The following is a 22,150-nucleotide window of genomic DNA, read 5'->3' as shown; positions in this document are numbered from 1 at the left end:
CATCTTAACTCTCAGGGGACTGCCAATTCAGTCACTTATCAGGCATTTACTCACTAAAACCTCCTTTCCACAGAAAACCCTGACAGTTTTTGGTAGCCTTAGAGCAGAACAGACAGAATTCTTCACAATTACTCATTTCTGGGCTTATGGACATCCATCATGCATCTGAAAAAGACAGAGGCACATCTCTTTTCTCTTTGCAGGCCTCAGCAAAAGGTTGTAGTTCCTAATGTTTGACTCAGCAATGACAGACTAGACAGTTGTACAGATTTCTCCCAAAGCTTTTACAGTCTTATGTCATGTTTCAGTGATAATGCGGTTTGCTTTCCTAGAGTGTGTTGTTGATGATATCAGGATTCTGAACCTCTTCTTCAAAGTCAACTGCAAACAGGACACAATCACTATGAACAGGCAACTGCATGGACCTCAAAGACAAGAAGCCTTACCCGTATATAAGCATCCTGGTGATGTTTAGCAAAGTACAGCATGTTGTCTAGGGCGAGCATTCCTGGAGGGGTCTGTGTAAAATCCATTGCTGGGTTGACATGGTTCTGTAAAAAGACAAACAAGAACACTCAATTATCATCTTTAGAAAAGCTACCAGCTCCCCAGCAATGTGCACTCTCCCACCACACTGGGCCAAAAAAGTCCAGCAGCAGAGGTCTTTTTGCTGAGCAGAAAACTCGCAACAAAGAAATGGTCCAAGTCTCAAAGGACTCAAACGTCAAATGCACTATTAGGTTGTCATTCACTTCTGTAGCTATGGTATGAAGTTTCCCAAAGGTTGAGTGCTTTAGAAGCACAGATCTCCAAGTCTTTCATGGCAAATAAGACTCCTGGGTGGTACTACAAACTAAAAGAACTGGTTACACATGAAAATGCAGATAGATATGAAAGCAGCCACCAAAACATCTACTTATACAACAGCCGTGGAATGATTTCTCAAATAAATCATGAAAAGAGGAAAGAAACCTGCTAGATTTAAAAGCTGTATTAAGTCTACTGGCTCTTGTGGTCTCCTGAATACAAAGGGCCTCAGAGAAAAGTGTATGAAATTAAACAGATTGACCTTGTAGAAGTTGGATTCTGTGTGAATTTTAACTGAAGAATTAACTGAAGAATGGACATACCAAATTTAACAACAACTTGTCAGCTTCCACAGGCACCTACAAATTTCCACTGTTGAATTTCACACACTAAATGAAAAACCACATTTGCTCAAGACATGAATTAACCCAGTCCATCCTTTGATGGATGGAATTAAATGCACAGTGGAGTAAGTTTCACACAGTTCATGGTTTAGATATGAATATTTGCCTGGCTACAGACAGGCTCAAATCCAGGCTCAAAGAAGCTGCTCAGAAAAACAAAGATCCAGAAGTCTATCCCCAGGCCAAAAAAAAGCCAACAGTCTGCTATGCTCTTTTATCAGTATCACCTTTGCAATTTCTCCAACTCCACTCATCATTCTGACACAGAAGGATTTCCCCAGTTGCTTTGTGATGGCATTTCTATTCTGTAAGACCCAGTTGACAGAGACTGTAAAAGTGCATTTACTGGCAGAAACCTGACTGGCAAAGATCAACACAGATTCCTTCTTCCATCAGTCTGTTTCTGCTGTGTGCTCAGGGTCTGATCCACCCACCTCACCAGCAAACACACAGGTTTTACTACTTTTCCTCCTGTTGAGTCTGTCAGGCCATAAAGTTGTAGAAATGTGAGATTCCACTCTCTTGTTCATCTTACCTTTAGATGTATGACAGGTTGGGTTTAGCCAGTCAATAATTTATAGTCACATGAGATATTACAAGTAGTAGAAGGCAAATATTATACATTAAGATGGTTGCTGCAGCTTTCAAAGTAGACAAAGATTTTGGCCTGAAGATGGCATGCACATGTTCATTTTACATCTCCAGCTTAGGAGAACTAGTGTACAAGCAAAACAACTGTAAGTTCATCATTTTGCAATAGGGAATTAAGTGGATGTCTGAAATCCTAGATTTTACATGTAAATACTTATGCAGTAGATATTCCAGGATTGTGTTAGTCTAGTGTTGGAAAGTAAAAGGCTTGAGTTGTGTTTTCCAAAAGTCACCTTTTTAAACTTTGTTTTGTTTTTCAAACTTTCATCTGTTCATGTGAATGAGGAACAGAAGCTCTTCATGGCTATTTCCCCAACTCACCCTTCCATCTTCCACACTATGATCTATTTCTCAGAGCATTTAAAACCAGTACAAGGCTGCTTTACACACATCACAAACCCAACAGACTTCAGCTTCTGAGAAGAAAACTTCCTTTCCTACAATTTTCACCCATTCAAGAAAGTGTATTTTAAGAGAGGCTGATTCTGACAGACACACAAATGCCTCCTCCCTGGCCCCAAACCCAGCATGAGTATCTTAGTGGGACCTTCTATGCACTTGAAATCACCTTCCTTTTGGGCATAGAGTACAAGTCCTGGGGAACACCACTTGATACTTAGCCTTGCCATGAGGTACACTTCTCTGGGAAAGCTGTTGAGAAGTTGTCAACTATATTGCACCAGTTTTACAACACTTCTTGCAAATAGGACTTCATCATAAGGCTGCACATACTCTCTTCACTTCCATGCTACAGCACAGACAGAGAATACTTGGATAAACACCCAGCAAGAAGAGAGAGTATCAAGCCAGGTATTGAAATACTAGCACTCATTTCACTGGTATTTACAAACAGCGTTAAAACAAAAGCAGATCACTGAAATGAAAAAGTTGATCTACTGTTGATTGAACAGTTCTCTCCTTCATCCCATTCTACATCACAAATCATATAGAAAAGTTAACAAAAACCCAGTGAGGACATGAGAAATATCACCACATTTATTAAGGATGACTTCCTTTGTCTCATACCATCAATCCCTACTAGTTCTATGTTCAATCACAAAAGCCATCTCTCCATCACTTACTGCTTTTTTCTCAAGTTAAGCTTATAAACCCAACAATTTCCAGTTTGTTTCAAAAGTTTCCATCACTTTGGATTCTGGGATATCTAGGGCTTGATCTTCAGCTCTGTTAAGTCACGTAACTGAAGATACGCCTGTCAATAATAGCTGAGGATCCACAAGACACTTCTGGCATGTGTGAGACAACACATTATCTTCAATTATTCATCAAGTTCAAAAGGAATGCCAGATGCTTTGTTCCCTCCCTTCTTCCCCTCTCCCCATAAAAATCATCCTTTTCTTAACACGTTGAATGTTTGTGATTTAAATATTGACTTAGAAATGAGATACAAACCAAAGTTATCTAAAATGCTGTAGTGCATAATTCAGAAGTATGCAAACACCTCCACCTATGACATAACTTATTAGATATATGGAACACAATGCTTTAGGCATTTAGTTGCACCTGGCTAGTATGAAGTCTTTTGCATCTTCTTTATAAATAGCCAAGAGTAAGAAGACTGAGCAATATATGTGCACTATCAGCATCTGAATGGTATTTAACAACTTAAACTTTTACACAACATGTGTTAACATACTAAAAGCACCAAGAACTTGTTACCTAGCTTAGTGGAGTGCTATGGAAATGAAAATTCATCCTTTTAGATAAGATGCAAATGCAAAATCATGTCTGCTTATATCATTTAAAAAAAAATCATGTGGCATGTTCCTATGTGACCTGATCTAGGTGAACCTGCTTCTGCAGGGTGGTTGGACTAGATGATCTCTAAAGGTCCCTTCCACATTCTATGATTCTATGTTTCACAAGATTACAGTTATTCTGAATAAATTCCAGCCCTGTAATTCTATTCAGACAACCTACCATTCTCATGCAGTCCTACCTATGTAAAGCTCTCCTCCCTGTCCTGAATGGCTCTGCTGTCACACTTCTGGCTTCTACAGCAATCTCAGAGGAATGTATAGATTTCAGTAGTAAGAATGTGTCCTCAAACTGAGATGCTTCATCACAGTAATGGTGCACTGTCTGTAGATAACTGCTAATGGAATAAGCACTGCTCATTCCTTGTATTATTCCTTAACAACATTATCTTCCACATGAACACACTGAAGCACAGCAACCATTTATTTCCCTGCATTTCATTACACTTACAAGTATTTAAAAGGTTTTTGTCAAGTAGATGGGGCAGCTATTTTTTCTGTCGTCTCAAGTGACAGGACAAGGGGTAATGGGCACAAGCTGGAACACAAAAAATTCCACTGCAACAGAAGGAAATCTTCTTTCCTGTTGAGGTGAAGGAGCCCCAGCACAGGCTGCCCAGGGAGGCTGTGGAGGCTCCTTCTCTGGAGGTCTTCAAACCTGCCTGGATGTGTTCCTGTGCTCTCTGATGTAGAACCACCTGCTTTAGCAGGGGGTTGGGCTGGATGATCTCTAGAGGTCCACACCCACCATTCTGGGATTCCGTGATTCCTAGCCTGTTAAGGTACAAGCTTTAAATTTCTGTCTTGACAGATAGTTTGTCACAGATTTTTGCACCCGTGTCATGTGCAGCTATGTAAATCAGTTGTCAAGTCATGTTAGTTTGTCCTGAAAGCTGCTTCCAGTAGGTGCCAGACCCAGTAATAGCTGTTCCAGGCAGAACAGCAGACTTCTGTTTTCTCAAACCCAAAGCAGCTCAGGTGAAACACTACTCTGTACACCTCTCTTCTGCAGGTTTGTATGACAAAAACACAACAGAAGTTCCCAGGAAGGAATCAGGACTGTAAAAGAACTGATGACAGGAGAACTTCAGAAAATCTGAAAAAGAAGAATCCAATTTAAATGGTGTCTATTTGAAATGAACCCTCTCAAAACTGGTCATATCTTTTCTACAGAAAAAGGAACAATCTGTCTATGAAGATAGTGCCAAGGACAGTAATCACTTTCTCCCATCTTCAATTACTTGCACTTACTCATTTTCTTCTTTCTTTTAAATCTGAGCCACAGTTCTGTGGGCTAGGAAGGAAAGCAATCACCCAGCTCTGCAGCACCTACGCAAAAACCTTCCCTGAATCAAATGAGGAAATCACAGTAGTATTTTACATGGATGCTTGTTCCTAAGGACTCAGGACCAGGAGGGTGGGACTTTTTAAGTGATATTCACAGTGAATTATGAATTGATAAACATGGAAGCATTAACAAGCACACAACCTCACCAATTACCCCTTCCCCAAATAATCCTGAAGTTTTACAGGCAAAATGTTCCCATCTGTTCATTTACACAAGAATTACAAATATTGAAAGATGTTACATTAAAAAAAGATGTGAAGAGGTAGTCAGCTAAAATTCTTAAGGGGGAAGTAATTTTCTCTTTTTATTTAACAGCACTATATTGAAAGAGATGATGATGCACACAACTTCCACCATCTGATTTAATGAGGCAGAATAGTGACTTGGGAATTTTCACCCTCTATGTATTCAACGAAAGCAAGAACTAACAAACAGATTTATTTTTCTCTTGGTAAGTATTTAAATATGAAAATGTGCACATTTTTTTCCCCTTCCACAGGCAATTTTTTTACATTTTCCAACAGAACTCAAGGATAGAATGAAAATGTACCTGGAGAATATTCATTTTTTTAAAAGATAGAGAATAAAACCACTGTCTACTCTCAATTCAGAAGCATCCAAAGCTAAGCAACTGCTCTGTCTTTGAAAGAATACACAAAATATCTTTTAAGATGCTTTCAGTGCATGTTGTTTAAATGACAACCCCATTACGTATCATAGAATGGTAGGGGTTGGAAGAGACCTCTAGAGATCATCTAGTCCAAACCCCCCTGAAGAAGCAGGGTCACCTAGACCAGGTCACATAGAAACATGTCCAGGCAGGTCTTGAAAATCTCCAAGGAAGGAGCCTCCACAACCCCTCTGGGCAGCCTGTGCCAGGGCTCCCTCACCTCATAGTGAAAGAGTTTTTTTCTTATATTTAAATGGAACTTTTTGTGTTCCAGCTTCATCCTATTACCCCTTGTCCTGTTGCTGGCTACTACAGAAAAAAGGGATGTCCCAACCTCCTGACACCCACCCTTTAGATATTTATAAATGTTAATAAGATCTCCCCTCAGTCTCCTCTTCTCCAGACTGAACAGCCCCAGTTCCCACAGCCTTTCCTCGTATGAAAGATGCTCCAGTCTCCATCATCTTGGTGGCCCTGTGCTGGACTCTCTCCAGCACTTCCCTGTCCCTCTTGAGCTGAGGAGCCCAGAACTGGACACAGGACTCCAGATATAAACAGCTCCAGCATATTTCTACTGCATATCGTTTTCATAAAGACTTATAAATTATGTTTGCTTATAGTGACAGTAGTTTTTCCTTAAACTAACATATTTCTAGCTCTGTGTTTTAGCAAATATTTGGCCATTCCTACCAGCTTAACTGTTTTTTTTTAATGACAGCCTTGCAACATATATAGAGAGATTGCAAATGTTACCCTTGAATAATACAACCCACTCCAATCTATGTAACATGCTGATCGACAGCCTTTCTGGATCAAGTTTGACCTCACTAATATAGAGCTGACCTTCTCAATAACACAGAAATTGTAAACACAACCTGCACATAATCTACCCTATAAAAGATTTTTTTTAAACAAATCATTACTTGATTACTGTATTCCCTTAATTCACCGAGATAATATGCAATATAATGTAAAGCACCACAGAGTTCTACACACATCACCACCAGAAATCCATCTCAACTGTGAATGGATGCTATGGTGATCAGAACTGCAAAAATCTGGGCATTACAGTGGCACAGCTAAATCAGCTAAAATCAAAAATAACAGGACAAGTCAAAAGATAAGCACTGTGTACTTTCAGCCATGAATAAGTTACACGTAAAGCAAGACAAAAAGCTCTTGCGTAATTATTTGTATTTTATACATACCTATATCACAGCTTTACAGTTACAAGGAGCTACAGTTTTGGACTGCAAGATATTAAGCCTTATAGGACTGCAAATAGTTGGAAAGCCTAAAAGAATCTAAAATGAATGCTATACACCTTAAGTGATCACATCTTGTCCAATGCACAACAACTATGAACCACCTTACAGGTTTTATTTTAGTTAATGAGGACAGACTTTAAATTTGGATACATGTTTAGCATTTCAAGGACTGTTAACTTATTATGGAGGTAATGTCTCCTGGGCAAATTAACTTATCAAGTGGTAACAGGTCATGTATTCTCTTAGGGATATTTAAATCAACAGGACATGGTCATTTCAATTAGATATTTCATGGGAAATTACTACCAGATATCTCCCAGTATGTACTAAGTTTACAGAATAACTGAACAAGCAATAAAATAGCCACACACAGAACTAGTTCGACTGGGTCGAGAAACAAAAATTCATATTAGTTAATTAGTCTCACTTGAGATTACTAGTTCATTCAACAGCCATGTTAGCAGACCCTAACAGATTTTCCTGACCCACTCTTTTGGACAAGGTCAGTCTGATTTAGATTAAACTGCTGCTGGACAAGGTGTGAGGTAATTCAGACAACTTTCACTACAGAGAAGGACTGTTCCCAAGAGACTTTCTAGAAGCCCAACTGAAAGGGTGAGAGGCAGGTATCCTCCCAGGCAGGGCAGCTGGAGAGCAACCAAGGGCTACAGCTTTTTACATAGCTCCAGCTCTTCCATAATTATGATGGAAGTATATTACCCATGCCCTGGCCAGTAAGCGATGTTTGTGTTACTTAAGCTATAGTAACCAAGAAGCACACCAGGATAAGCTAGCATGGAGTATCCCCAACCTAGAAAGAAACAGCACTATAAATGTAGGCCTTTCTAAGACCTTGAAACGTGTCAGGAGATTAGTTTAATTTTACCAGTGTCATTAAAGCAATTTGCCTTTTCTGGCCTTGAAACATGTCAGGAGATCATCTGCTTTAATTTTACCAGTGTCATTAAAAACAGGTAGCTTGCCTTTTCTACACAGGCAGGAACCAAGGCATAAATTCTCATCCTGTTCAGTAGGATCATTATCAAGTTAGCAAGAAGACAGTCATGTGAGAAAACAGTGTGAACGGTGCTAGCAGGAACAGTAAGCCAAAAAAATTAATCCATTTAAACTTGAATATCATAAACACAGGCTAAATGTTTGCAACTACACAGAAGTCACACATGGCAAACCCAAAATCTGCCTGAGTAGTTTTGTATCCGTGAGTCCTAGTTGTGAATTAGTTAGTGAATTAGTCACTAATCTGTAAATTAGTTAGACTTAAGTGTTCCCATGTCGAATTTTGACATGAAAAGCCTTTTTCTGAGTTCAGGTAAGCTTAATGTCTGTTGAATAAGGTACACTGTGTCCTCCTCTTATTTTATGCATAATGGCTGGCACTGCTGGTGTATTGCTGTACAAGCATTAATGGTCCTAACTGACACTTCAAAGATTACTTCTTAAGGAGAAGTTCAGAGCCCTTCAACAGGTAATTTCTATACAAGTTAAGGAAACTAGACAAAATCATTAACAAGTGTACATAAATACCTATTTTTGCACGTGGCCAAAACATGCAGTTGCATAGCCTATAAAAAAGAACCTCTAGGCCTTTTTATTAAGGAAAATGCAAGGTTCAAGCCCAAGTTCTGTCAAATCTTGGGCTGCTTGAATCAGCCTTCTAAGACAGCATCTTCCTGATTGCATTAGTTACGTTTCAGGCAATTTTATCTAAACTTCACCTTTTTGACATAACATTTGCCTCCATAATTAAGGTGCACTAAAAAACTTTCAGTTGTGGCTTCTTCTAAAGAATAATGACTTAAATTTTAAGCAGCAGAATAAAATCATAGCAAAAATAATCACTAGAATTTTCCTGATGATGTGTATCTACAAGGAACCCACACATGAAGCAACCCTCTTAACTGCTGCAGTTGCCTCTTGCATACAGCATCACTCCAAAAGACTTGAGTGAAACTCTGAATGGAATCCTTTCTGCCATACCACTGTCAGCTCTGATGAGGATATGATGCTTCCATGATATGGTAGGCCTGGCACAACCACCGAACAAGACTGGAAACTCCATTTATGCAGTGACTTCTGCTTCCCTTTGCACTTGATTAATAATGACTGTGGTGGCTGGGGACATCCCTGCGCCCCTATAAATGATGTTTCTCTGAGAACAGTGAGCTTTGCAAGGAACCTAAAGCCAGAGTCATGCGTGACAAAGGTAAGTTGCAATAGATCTTGCTCTCCTTTTTGTAGAAAGTTCTCACATTTTTCTTTTTCAAGTAGTCTAGCTAAGATGGTTGTCATGTGACAAAAGAAAGGGCCAAGTTGTGTTCAGTTCAAATATAGAGTAGAGAGAAGTCAGTCCTTGCGTCTGAGAAAACTCCACTTCAAAACGGATTAGCCACATGTACCTAGCAGCTGCCTGTCAGTCAGATACTGTCAAAACTTGAAATGGGGTAATTGAGCTGAAATGTCATCTGCAGCTAGGCACATGGACTCACAGTCCAGGGTAAAAAAGCCTGCTGCCACCTCTGAGGTTCATACACTACCACTTATTACCTGTGATTAGGTCAGGCTTACAGTAACCACAGAATGCAAGCTGAAAACTATTCTACAGCAAAAGAACTGTCAACATCCAAGACATTTTAGCTACTATATCTCCCCACATAAAAAAATGACTAGTGTCTACAATCAGATCTTCCCTCTGCTTGAGTACAAATGGCCAAGCTTTGTACATGTCAGAGATGGCTTTGGAAAGAACAACCTCTGAGTCCATACTTCTGTCTTGAGCCAACAATAGTCTATGCCCATCCTATAGTATATCCTCATCTGCCCTCAGTAGTGAGGGTAATAAAAAAACCCCAACAAAATAAACCAACCAAAAAACCCTCCCAAAACCACTGAGTCTATTTATTGAGGAAATTCAGTTCACTCCAATTCCAGTTTTGTTTGCCTCCCTCTACAGGAATGTGAAGCTCTTGTGACTAGAGCCACACTCTGCAAAACACAGACATCTTTTTTTTTTATGTCTGGCCATTATTCTGCTCTGCCTCCAGTTTCCATCAGACAGACATCAAAAAGAAGACAGAGCTGCAGCAAAATGAAGAAAGATTTAAGAAAAATAAAGGAATCTTTAAAAGAACATATACCACTGCCACTCATGTAAGGACTGTGCAACAAGCTGGCTACACTGAACAATCAAAACATTCAGAATTCAGACTGGAAGGTGTTTTTAATTTGAGGGAATAACTCAGTTATTCACAAATGAGCCACTTTTCTTCTTGTCAAGTCATTCACAGGCCTAAGTTAATGAAATCACATATTCAAAGAATATGTCTGTAATTCTTTGTACCAGAAGAAAATCTAAATAAATTATGTGCTATGCTATTTACTGTCCTTTAAATCTTACAAAAGGGAAAATCAACCCATGAGGAATGCAAGGAGGGAGAATAGAGCAATATGTATATTTAAGTAACACATGTAGCTGTTTGCATGATGCACACACTGGAAAATGGCATAGGCTTTGAAAATTCTATTTGTAGTAATTAACACTAAACCAAATTTACAGTTCCATAAAACTAACATCACTTCAACATCAAGCCAGAGTTTGTGTGGAAGTCTTGTGAAACAGATGAAGCCCACACTACAAAAGCAAAACAGATGTTATTATGAGGGGGTTGATTCCTCATCTCATTTTTTTTCCTACACAAATTCTGAGGCACAATGCAGTACATAATGTCAAGAATGATATGTCCAAGATCCATTTCTGGGAGAAGGGGGTCAGAAAACAATCAGCAGTAAAAGAACTCTTCTGTCATGATACACCTGAAACAAACCACTAGTCCTACCACATTCAAATCCACGGAGCTTGCCTGCCCCCACGAGTTTATAACTGGTATGCACATAGTAAATGAGCAGCAAACAGTGAAATCATAGATAGCATGTATAGAATATATGCCAGAAATGCAATGTTGCATTGCCCCTTATTTTAAATTAGTCTCTTTATATTTGTTAGTGGATTTTCTTCAGAAGAGGTATATTCTTTTTTTTTTCCAAGTGAAAGACTTGAAGATTTTTATTTTACAGTTTTATAATTATTTTACAGTTTTATAGCCAAAATATATTGGAACAGTATAAAAATATAAAAGACCTTTTGTCCTCTATTGCTGAAATAACAAATTTATCCTGTCATTAAGAAACTAATTTAATGATTTCTCCACCTGAAATTAATAATAAGCACTAAATGATCAAATAAGGCATAAAAAAAAAAATCAAACCACAAAAGGACTGAGATTACACAGAGCCTGTTCATAACCACAGACACACAACCACAAATATTTCATCCTCATTAGTTTTAACTTAAAGTGATACTGAAACATCAAAGAAGGCTGGTAGCCCATCAGAATGGATTTTTTAAACTTTCTTCCTTTGTTTTAAATCTCCTCTGTAAGGACTACAGCTAAGAAGAATACAGCAGTATACAGTAAAAGGATGGTTTGTTCATTTTAACTGTGAAGATTATGGCTGCCCAGGGAGGGTGTGCAGGCGTCTTCCTTGGTGGTCTTCAAAACCCACCTGGACACGTTCCTGTGTGACCTGATATAGGTGGACCTGCTTCTGCAGAGGGGTTGAAATAGATGATCTCTAAAAAGTCCCTTCCAATCCCTACCATTCTATGATTCTGTGAAAATTGTTAGATGCCCACAGCTTCTGAGAAACTATCCTGGTAAATCTCATGTAGTTGCATGGTAAACAAGAACAGCAGCTTTATCATGTGGATTTACTGTTGACCATAATGATGCATCTGAGTCAGGTGCCTCATTCTGCACAATCATTGGCTCAGATCAGCAGTACCAAATGTATATAAAGTCGGTAGCCCGTCTGAGCCATTCCCCTGCTTGTCCTGAGCCAGCATCTATCTACACATCCTCACTCTGATCAAAGTATTTCAGGGACTCAACAGAAGAGATTTGCAGATCAAACGCTAATCCTGGGGGGACTCTCCTCTAAGTTATACCCAAGGAGATTATCTCCCACAGCCACACATTGGCCTGAGTGTCTCAGCAAATCTAGTGGTGTGAGGATTGAAGTTTTGGCATGGATTCTGCTAACTTGCAAACTTTAGTACATGGTGCTTCATTTTATGTGCAGCAGTCTCATGTTTCCAGAACCTAGCACCAAATACATAGCACAACATGAAACCATGGAACTCTTCCTTCAGGCAAACAGTTACTTAGAAGTATGAAACTATGCTTATGCAATTCACAGATGGCCCAGAGGGGTTGTGGAGGCTCCTTCCTTGGAGGTCTTCAAGACCCGCCTGGACATGTTCCTATGTGACCTGATCTAGGTAGGACCTGCTTCTGCAGGGGGGTTGGAATGGATGATCTCTAAAGGTCCCTTCCAATCCCTACCATTCTATTATTCTATGGGGGAAAACGTAGTTGGTCAGACACCTATAAGCTTAACAACACCAAGCACAGGATGGCTATGAGAGCAAGCGTGTGTGACACCTCAATGATTTACACATCTCTGCCTCAGAGCTTTGCTGCTATTGCTCACATTTGCAGAACATGACCTGAACTGGCAATCAAACCTTAGTTTTTATTATTAGATCTTTAACTGCATTTACCAAATCTCGTATTTTACAGATCTGCAGGAAAAAACAAACAACCAATCTACCTAAAAAAATCCAGATCTCAAAGTGTCCCAGCCAGAGGCTACAGAAGGCTGAACAAAACATTCAAGACACTGAACAAATTATTATTGCACAGGAGAAAAAAAAAATCCCAAAATCTCACCAGTAAGGGCTAGACAGAAATGAAACTCTACTTATGGTGTACTGTGTAACAAACTGGAGCATGCAAGCCAAACTAAGTAACTTTTGATTGTCACCAGAGGTATCATTTAGCCTAAGCGTCAACCATCTGCTGACGTTCAACTAAGAACTGGGAATTTACAGCCCAGGACAATTATTGTTATCATTTGTAAGGCTGAAATGATTCTGTACCCATGCAAGAGATCAACCTACATCTGGTATGATGCTACTGCCCTCTGCTGTGCAACCTTACAAAACACTAATATGCTTTTAAAATAGCTGCACTGCAAATCATATCAAGCCATCTAAATACAGCAAACCTGGGATTTCAGGTGAATGCTAAAGAAACAACAACCCTGCCAGACTTTCAGTATTACTGTGAAGAGAAGATCTAAGTATTCACTTAGAAAACATTTTGTGGGACTGCCATGTGGAGCTGCACACTGTGAAATAATCTAAAATATTAAATTGACAAAATTAAAACAGCCCTTTGTTTTTCAACAAGTGAAATGGACATTTGGGGGTTTCTTAATAGGAAATAAAATACATTGATCCCTTCTCAGATGGAATTAGCTCCATCTAGATTCAGGAAACTGAACCATAACATTAAGAACTGGGCTTACTGATTGCAGCTCCACCAAGTGCCAGTGTGGACTAGTAAAACCCTTGTTACATCTTTAGTAACATCATCAGATCATTTATATCTCCTTCCTCTCCATTCTTCTGAGGCTTCATGTATTTTGTTCACCTTTCAGTATCTGTACCTGTGTTTGCTCTGCCAGAGATCCATCAAGTAGCAACGTTTAGGGAAATGAGATGCCAAAAGCAAATATAAACTTGAGAAAGATGTTTAAACTGTAAGCAAAACTGGTTTAAGACCAATATTACTTGAGGCCCCCAGTGACTAGATCTTATTGTTGTGATGCTCTTGTACACAACAACAGGATTACAGAGATGTTACTCTGAAAACAGGAGAGACAGCATTGGTCCTCAAGTTCTGTTTTGCCTCAAGCAACAGTCCCTCTACAACTACACTCTTTTAACACCTAGAAATACATACACATGATCAGCCTTCAGCTTCCAAAACTTACCCCAAGGAATAAATCCACCATGACTTATTTCTAAAACACCTGCTAAAAAATGGGAGCTTCCAAATTCCACAACAGAATGGAGAGTACAGTTTTGAAACAGTAGAGACGGAAAGAGAGTGTTGTGGGAGGAGAGAGAGTGGAGGAGGATGAAAAACTACAACAGGTTTTCAGAAGTACAGGCAATCTGTCACCTGTGCTGTTCTATCATTAAGCCAACAATTTAATCTTATCAATTAGAAATTTTAGAAAGGATCAGGTCTAAGACTGGCACACATGAAATCACTCTAAAAAGTTCCTCTGCCACTGCCAAAGCCAACAAGAGAATCTGAAGGTAGAAAAGCATTACCTCTATTACAGTTGAAGTTTCTCCAAAATCAAATCAAAACTGAAGATGAGGGAAAGAATTGGAGAAAGAAGGAGCACAGAAGACAGAGTCAAAAAGATAGCACAGCAAGGAGACTGAAATAGAATACAGAAGAGAGTCTCTGAGCTACCATGGCTCAGGGCATGAGCTCAGAAGCAGCCTAAAGATAGAGTTATCAAAACACAGATAGAAGGGCCACACACCCACTCAGCTTCTCACCCACAACACAGCAAGGGGAGGAGAAGGATGAAAAAGCTCATGGGTCAAGATAGGGACAGGGAGACTGCTTACTCATTACCATCATTGGCAAAACAGACTTCACTGAGGTGAAGCCAATTTAATTAATTGACAATTAATAGAGATTTCGGTAGTGAAAAAACCCCACTAAAACACCAACAACTCCTACAACACCTTTTCCAAAGCTTAACTTTAGTCTGTCACTTCCAAATCCTAGGCCAGGGGTGGGGTCATGGATGGGGCATGACACGAAAATGTGGTGGGGGGAACAAGCAGCTTCCAAGTGAGGAGAAGGAAATGACACACAGCAGAGCTCTGCTAGATAGACTGAAGAGGACAGCAATTAAAGTTCGCAGTATGTCAGCACTTGCTGTAGTCATCCAAGTTTGCCCTTCTTGCAGATAATCATTACAACATACTAATTATATTATTACAAATTATTTCCTTGATAACCTCCTCCTTTCAGGGCGGAGAAGGAGCTTCCTCTGGGGAATGTTATCACAACATGAATGAAGTTCCTGTGTGCGATCTTTATTTGTCAAAGCAGATAAAAGTCATACAGAAGATAGCCTGAGAAGGGTTTCTGTTTGAGATGGCTGCAGGAATAAACACACATAGGAAGAAGAAAAATGGGGAAATAAGTCATCCAGGCAGCTACTGACTTCATCTTCCGTCCACAGTAACCTGAGGGCTCTCCCTTTCATATAGGAAATGATTAAGTTTCACATGCTCTGGGGTTAAAAAGAAATTACTTACTAAAGTCACTCTGACACACATACCCTGAACAAGTACTTGCCATTTGCTGGAGGAACCTAAACTTCAGGCCAAACCTCTCATTTAAGTCAGTCACAGATTTGGCCTCGTGAGAAAGGTATGTCTAGAGACAAGGAGACTTTAAGAAAGACTGAAAGATAGGTAAGGTACAACACAGTCACTAACTATATGTTCTCCATTTTCCAAATGCTTTATTTGATACACTCAGCTCTGCAGACAGTAACACGAGGAAAAACCCTCCCTTCATCTCTAAATGTGCAGCGCTATCCCTGTGCTTCAGCTAATGAACTGCTCAAAGAGACAGGGAGAAGAACCACTGAAGAACTCAGGAGAAAACAGAATAGTTTTTGTCTTTAGAGCACTACATGTATATTGTAGTGTTTAGCAAGCGAGTTTTAAAGAATAGTATCAAAAGACAAAACAGCTACTCATCTGTGGCATGAAGAGGAGAAAAAACCAAATCAGAGAAATCTCAGAAGCTTTCTAGGGTCTACATTTTGCCTAAGGTATGCTTTAGTTACTCTCAACTATTAGTGAAATTTCTTTCCAGAGATTTCTACAAGACACATCCTGCAAACTATCCATTCTAGTGCTGCTCCTTCTCACATTAGTTTCTGCAATGTCTAACAAATCAGCTGTGCTGACATCTAAGTCATTATCCATCTAATTACTTATGTCTCCCTTAAGACTCCTTTAAGCAATCTTGTTTGGTTTTTGCTTTTCCATAGGCCTCACATGTTTTGCTTCCTGGACCCATCAGTGTCAAACACAGGATATAAAAGTTCTCATAAATGATCAAGCTCCAGTTTTAAACTAACAACAATTTTTTGTCCCTCTTGTTCCAACTAAAAATGTTTTCCATAAATTGTTATCACCTTATATATGGCTTCCTCCTTCTCAGCAGTTGTACATTGATATTTCTACAACCTTCAGCCTGGTCTTTTTAAGTCAACTCTTGTAAGACATTTCCCTCATCACTGGGTAAGCCTCACATTCTGCACTCATCCTGCGTTCAGTCAACACACAAATCACTGCATAAGTAACTAAAATTATCTAGTGTTTCGTATGAGGAAAGGCTGTGGGAACTGGGGCTGTTTAGTCTGGAGAAGACTGAGGAGGGAATCTCATTAATACAAATATCTAAATGGTGGGTGTCAGGAGGTTGGGGCAGCACTTTTTCAAATGGTATCTAGCAAGAGGACAAGGGGTGATGGGATGAAGCTGTAACACAAAAAGTTCCATTTAAACTTAAGAAAAACCTCTTTCCCTGTTGAGGTGAGGGAGCCCTGGCACAGGCTGCCCAGGGAGAGTGTGGAGGCTCCTTCCTTGGAGGTCTTCCAAGACCCACCTGGACACATTCCTATGTGACCTGACATAGGTGGACCTGCTTCTGAAGAGGGGTTAGGCCAGATGATCTCTAAAGGTTCCTTCTAACTCCCACTATTCTATGATTCTACTATATCTCTGAAACACAGAAAATGGCCCAAAGAGTTTAACTGCCCTGAAAACATCTTTCCAGTTATATCCTAGATTAACATTTGACTTTTTTTCTTTGTGGCTACATTGCACAGTTGCTTTTATTCTTTTCCCATAGATGAGATCTTTGCCTACAGAAGAAATTCTTGGCAGTGATCCTAAATGGACACCATTGCACTTTGTATCACTGAATAAAATTCCGTTTCTACTTCTCTGATCCAAAAGCTCATCTAATTTGTGATTAACACGGTGGTTTTTTAATTGCTGCACCATGAATTTGTTTCATCAGAAGACTTTATTGGCATATGTTCACTCTCTTATGTCACACCACCAGTAATATTTTGGAAACCAAGCCCATGCCTGCCTTTTGAAGGACATCCCACCACTCTCAATTTCCCTTTTAATTGTCTCCTTTTATCACACAGTTCATTACTGACTTGGTATCTCTTGTACTAACCCACATTTTATTTGCCTACACTAGAATATTCCAGTGCTTTTTGGCAGAATTGTGAAATCCCTTTCCACAGTGACTTTTTGCACTCTTAAAAATCATTTATAATTCTTTGAATTCAAATAAAAAAACCCAGAAGCTCTATAGGCTGGAAACTTCAGAAAACCTGTTCTAGCATGAAATTGTTTGTTTGTTTTTCCAAATGTTTAACCCACTTCAGTTTCTTAGAATTTGGTCAGATCTGCCTCTAAACAAACACATTTACTACAACTCCTCAGCAACAGTTAGTGATGTTTAAAGAATTAATGATGACAACATACAGGACAGCAGTTTCTTGAGTTTTATCTATTGCCTGCCTCGGTTACCACAGAATCATAGAATGGTAGGGGTTCAAAGGGACCTTTAGAGATCATCTAGTCCAACCCCCCTGTAGAAGCAGCTCCACCTAGATCAGGTCACACAGGAACGTGTCCAGGTGGGTTATGTTTATTCAAATTAAGTTAATTCTAATGCAAGAAAACTTCAGAAGCTTCACATAAAATGAGCTTTACAGAACTAACCAATTTGGACAGATCAGGGACTTTAGGACTGATTTTATCATTAATAACATATGTGGCTTTATCTTTTAAATATCTCTTACACTGAGCTTTATCACTGTTTGAAAGTTCACAGAACTCTACTTCCACTACAAGAATTGTCAGGGATAAGCATTGGTTGGGAGAAAGAGATTTTGAAAGGGAGGGAAAAAAAGGAATTCAGGCTATTTCATTTGTAATTGACTTGGAAAACAATTCAATAGGGTGGAACATATCTAGATCTCCTAACTGGGTCGTCTTTTGTTGTATTCATCAGCATTTTAACAAATCTTCTCAAGACTGTGTCATCTGAAAATTGCTTTGCCCATAATAAACATCACATGGGTCATCACAGCCATCTGGAGAGGTCTTGTGGGTTTTTTTAACTGAATGTAGGTTTCTAACTATGTAGTTTTACAAATGATATTTTAAACTTCTGAAACTATGTCTGGGCTTTGTCTCCTGTTGACACTACATTTGTAGTGGGACAAAGCTTTTTGATGTGGCTGAGAAAAACGAACAGGATTCTTGCATTTCCCATACTTAAATAGCACAAACAGTCCAGGAAGAACTTGATGGCTAGACATGGTTTTACACTTCCCCTCGGAAAGAACATTTAACCAGTGCAAAAAATTAGCATCCTGACCACTACACACCAGTGGAATGGAGACAACATTTGAAGGAAGGCTCCTGTTTGGCTGGGTTTCTTCTTCTGCCACACAGCCAAAACAGAGTGAAAAGAAACAGCCCATTATTCAGAGCATAGAGCAGTTTGCTAACACATGTCTCTACCCACAGTTTACAAAAGCACTGAAAACTCTTTGATGATGGAGTGAAAGGAAGCAGATACAGTGAAGGCAGATGGACTAATCGAAGTTCAGTCAGAGCACAGTCTATGTGTGAGGCTGGAGATCACCAGTCAGATATAACAACAGGTCCTGCTTCTTTCCTCAGCTCTGTGAAAAAGGTCAAATTCATTTTCATCTGTGAGAGAAGTTGTATGTGCAGTGTCACCTGTACCATTAGCTCACAGTAAAATATCCATGCAAGTAACCCTCCTCTCAGTTCACTACTGACAACTTTATTATTTGTACATTGCCTCCTCATACTGTTAGGCAGGATAATCTGACTCAATATGGTGCTCCTTCCACAGCTCCCTTTCCTAGATTTCTCCTTATCTCCCATTATGCCTTCCCCAAATGTTCTTCATTGCTTTGATTCCAGTTCTGGTCATCTCACCATAGGAATAATCAAACTCAGAAGCTGGGACAGTTATCACATAGGATACTGAAAACAGATTCATAGACAGCAAAAAAAACCCCACATTGAGCCTCAAAATCTTCTTCAAAGTACTAGTTTTACCATCATGCTTATAATCCCCAAATGCCAAGTTCCTCCCTTCCTGTCTATAGACTCCTTACATATAGAACAGCACTAACACAACAGTAATTTTTCCTCACTCATCAGTAATAAAAACAACTACCAGAACCCAGAAAGCCCCCTCTCAAAACCACAAGAGAGCTGGGTAATGTTGAGCCCTACACCACAGAGCTGAGGGTGCCAGCTACATGTTTGCATCAACAGCATTTAAAACCTCCTTGTCTATCACTGTGACTACTGTATTACATTCAGTGTATATTTGCCAGGCCAACGGTAGAGTGAATCACTTGAGATATGAAGCATACAATTTGACCTAAAGGAGAAAGGAAACTGCCTACTAACCTGGAGTAAACAATAAATGCAGATTGCAGTGTATGTGTGCATGCTCTGTTTCCAGAAGGGAAAAAATAGACATCATTCATTAACATAAATGTATGCAACAGTTTAGCCAGATCATCTCTGTTTCCCACATAGTTTCAGGCAAGACCAGAGCTCCAATTGCTCTGATTAAGTCAGGGTAAGAGATTCTACATCCCTTACTCATAGATGAAAGGAATTCAAGCAACCAAAATACAAGATGCTACCAGTAAATTCCACAGAACCCTATCCCGGATTTATCGTGCTCACAGTCCACATTATCACCAATAGAGTACAATGACTTCACAGGTCTACCACAGACCCATTACACCATGTCTGTTCATCCAATACATCATTAAAAGTTAGATTTTAATTAAGGTGTGTCATGCTTCAATCCCAGGTAGTTATTTCTTCCAATTAACCCTATTTGTTGCTGAAACAGTCACTTGGGGTTAACAGGATTTAGAAAACAAAATCAAGACCTTGTGGCTATTTCCCATAAAGACCAAGTAAAAGAAGAGACTGATTGTTAAGATGCACTACAACAGATGCACTCACCCACTTTCAGCATGCAACCACACAAAAATACTCACAATAAATCCAAGTTTTTTATAGTCTCGCGTATACATTGATTTGCGTTTCTCAATGCTGCCGCTACTGTTGTTAGGTTCAGATTCTGCATCAAATGCAATCCTCCGGAGTTCAAATATGATATCCCGTTGAGCCTATGTCAAAAACAAGGGTAAAAAAAATGCTTACAGTAACTCAGCTTTCAGATTAATAACTAACACCACAAAAGCTGTTTCAAAAACACTGTATTCCCTCCACTGCCCAACCTTCTTTGTCTAAATTTCCTGTTTCATACTCAGTGAGAATGACTTTGTGGTTCCCATTTTTCAGAGTCCTCACATTTGTGGGGTTCACATTCAAATGCATAAGTGTTGATCTTCCAGAAGCTGGGCCTGTGTTAGCAAGGCCACTAACTACACGTTTAATTGTAACCACAGGCATGAAACCACAGAAGCCAAGAGATCACACACATTTCAAATTTAGTTGGTAATTTAGCACTTTGATGGCTGAAATCAAAACAGCTCGGCACTTTGCATTCCTTTTGGTAACTGTCCATTTTTTTGCTAGCACAGGAATGGGCAAGAGATGAATTACTGCAGATACACATCACTAGAAATGTCTCAAGACAGTGATTACCACGCTACCATCAACACTAGCACTACAATACTAACACAACAGTGTATTAGTCACTCTCTGTGGAGATAAGCACTGTTAACTCCCATGTACATTCCTGAGTCAAAGTCAAGAAACAGGAAGGGTGAAATCCTACTGCATGATGTTATTGATGTTCAAAACCATCTCGCTCTCCCTCCTCCTCCAAATTATGAGCAGGCCTTAATACAACTCCCTCTTAAAAATCAAATCAGGCTCCTCCTTGTACAGGATCTAAACCAAAGCTACAAATAAAGACATGAAACATCTTTTCTATGGCTCATTGGCTCCATATTTAAACTTGGTCCCTTAGAGGAGTGTCTCTTTTTGCACAATGAACAGTATGAAAGCTAATGGTTGGATACAGCAAGAAATAAATAAATGAACAGTTACTTATATAGGTTCCTGGCAGCAAAAATGGGCTTTACTGTAAAACAAATTAACTTCATCTCTAGCATGCCAGATGATAGCTTTCATTTAAACAAACATGCATTTTAGCTCTACAGAAGTACTTGTAGGAAGGACTGTACATCTCTGTTGCTTATGAGGAACACACAAAAGAACAAATGTTGGTCTGCTGCTTGTTATAGCTCAGGATAACAACAAATTCAGTCCATGGAACTACAGTGCTAAGGAGAAATGGCTGGCCACACAAGGAATGCAACAGCCAGTAAATCTTCCAATAAGAAGAAAGCATAACTTGACTTCACAAAGAGAAGGAATGAAATGTGCAAGCATTCCTAGCAGTGTCTTTTCCTCCAAAGAGCAGTCGTCCTCGTCCTGTTCCAAGCAGATCATGTCAGACACTTACCTGATCCTGTGGATCCATTTTGGTCATCATTCTGTCTTCCAGAAGGTTAAAGGTAAGTACTTGCAGAACATAAAGCTGGTGTGCCATTTCATTATTTATGGCTCTCTGTGCCCTGATAACATGCTGCAAAGAAAGAGAGACTCCAGTGAATTCAGTCTGATAGCAGAAAACTACATTAGGTGCACTCAAGTGTTTCCATTTCTGTAGGAACAAATTTGCTAAGCAGTAATGTATGTATACTTCATGAAAAAAAAAAGAAGAAACTCAAACCAAGACTAATGCTACTGACTTAGGTACTACAGAAGTAACTTTAAGGGACAGAACTTTACAATTACAGTGCATGGAAACTTTCCCCTTCTAGCCACTAGATAGAGCCTGTGCATGTGTTGAGAAGTGGCATAGAAAAAGAAATCAGTACTGAGAAGTCACTCTGAAGAAAAATTAACTCCTTATGAAGAGCATTAGAGCTCTGTATATAAATTAAAAGAGACTAGCTTAAGAAAATATTTAAGAGAGTTGCTGCCTGAGCAGAAAAGTATTCAGGCTGTAAACACAACCAGTAAATAGTGATGTAACAAGGTGACTGCTACAAGAGTCAACATCACACAGTCCCACCTCAGCCAGACAACTATGATGCCTATGATGCCTCACACATGCAGAACT

At 39.4% G+C, this 22,150-nt stretch overlaps 1 protein-coding gene across 5 annotated transcripts in view; it reads right to left on the bottom strand.

The window, feature by feature from the left end:
• The window catches only part of ELMO1 (engulfment and cell motility 1), a 309,377-nt gene that overhangs the window by 169,095 nt on the left and 118,132 nt on the right, over positions 1-22,150 (bottom strand). For all 5 annotated transcript variants that reach the window (XM_061996717.1, XM_061996716.1, XM_061996714.1 and 2 more), the window contains 3 exons: positions 21,488-21,610; positions 20,049-20,180; positions 447-551 (listed from right to left, as the gene is read on the bottom strand). In XM_061996717.1, the coding sequence (XP_061852701.1) occupies positions 447-551; positions 20,049-20,180; positions 21,488-21,610 (360 nt within the window). The remainder of the gene's footprint in view (positions 1-446; positions 552-20,048; positions 20,181-21,487; positions 21,611-22,150) is intronic.

The sequence above is a fragment of the Colius striatus genome, chromosome 5, assembly GCF_028858725.1.
Source record: "Colius striatus isolate bColStr4 chromosome 5, bColStr4.1.hap1, whole genome shotgun sequence".
In the NCBI taxonomy this organism is placed as follows: domain Eukaryota; kingdom Metazoa; phylum Chordata; class Aves; order Coliiformes; family Coliidae; genus Colius; species Colius striatus.
The sequence above is the reverse complement of the archived record's forward strand: the minus strand, read 5'-3'. Positions and strand labels throughout refer to the sequence as shown.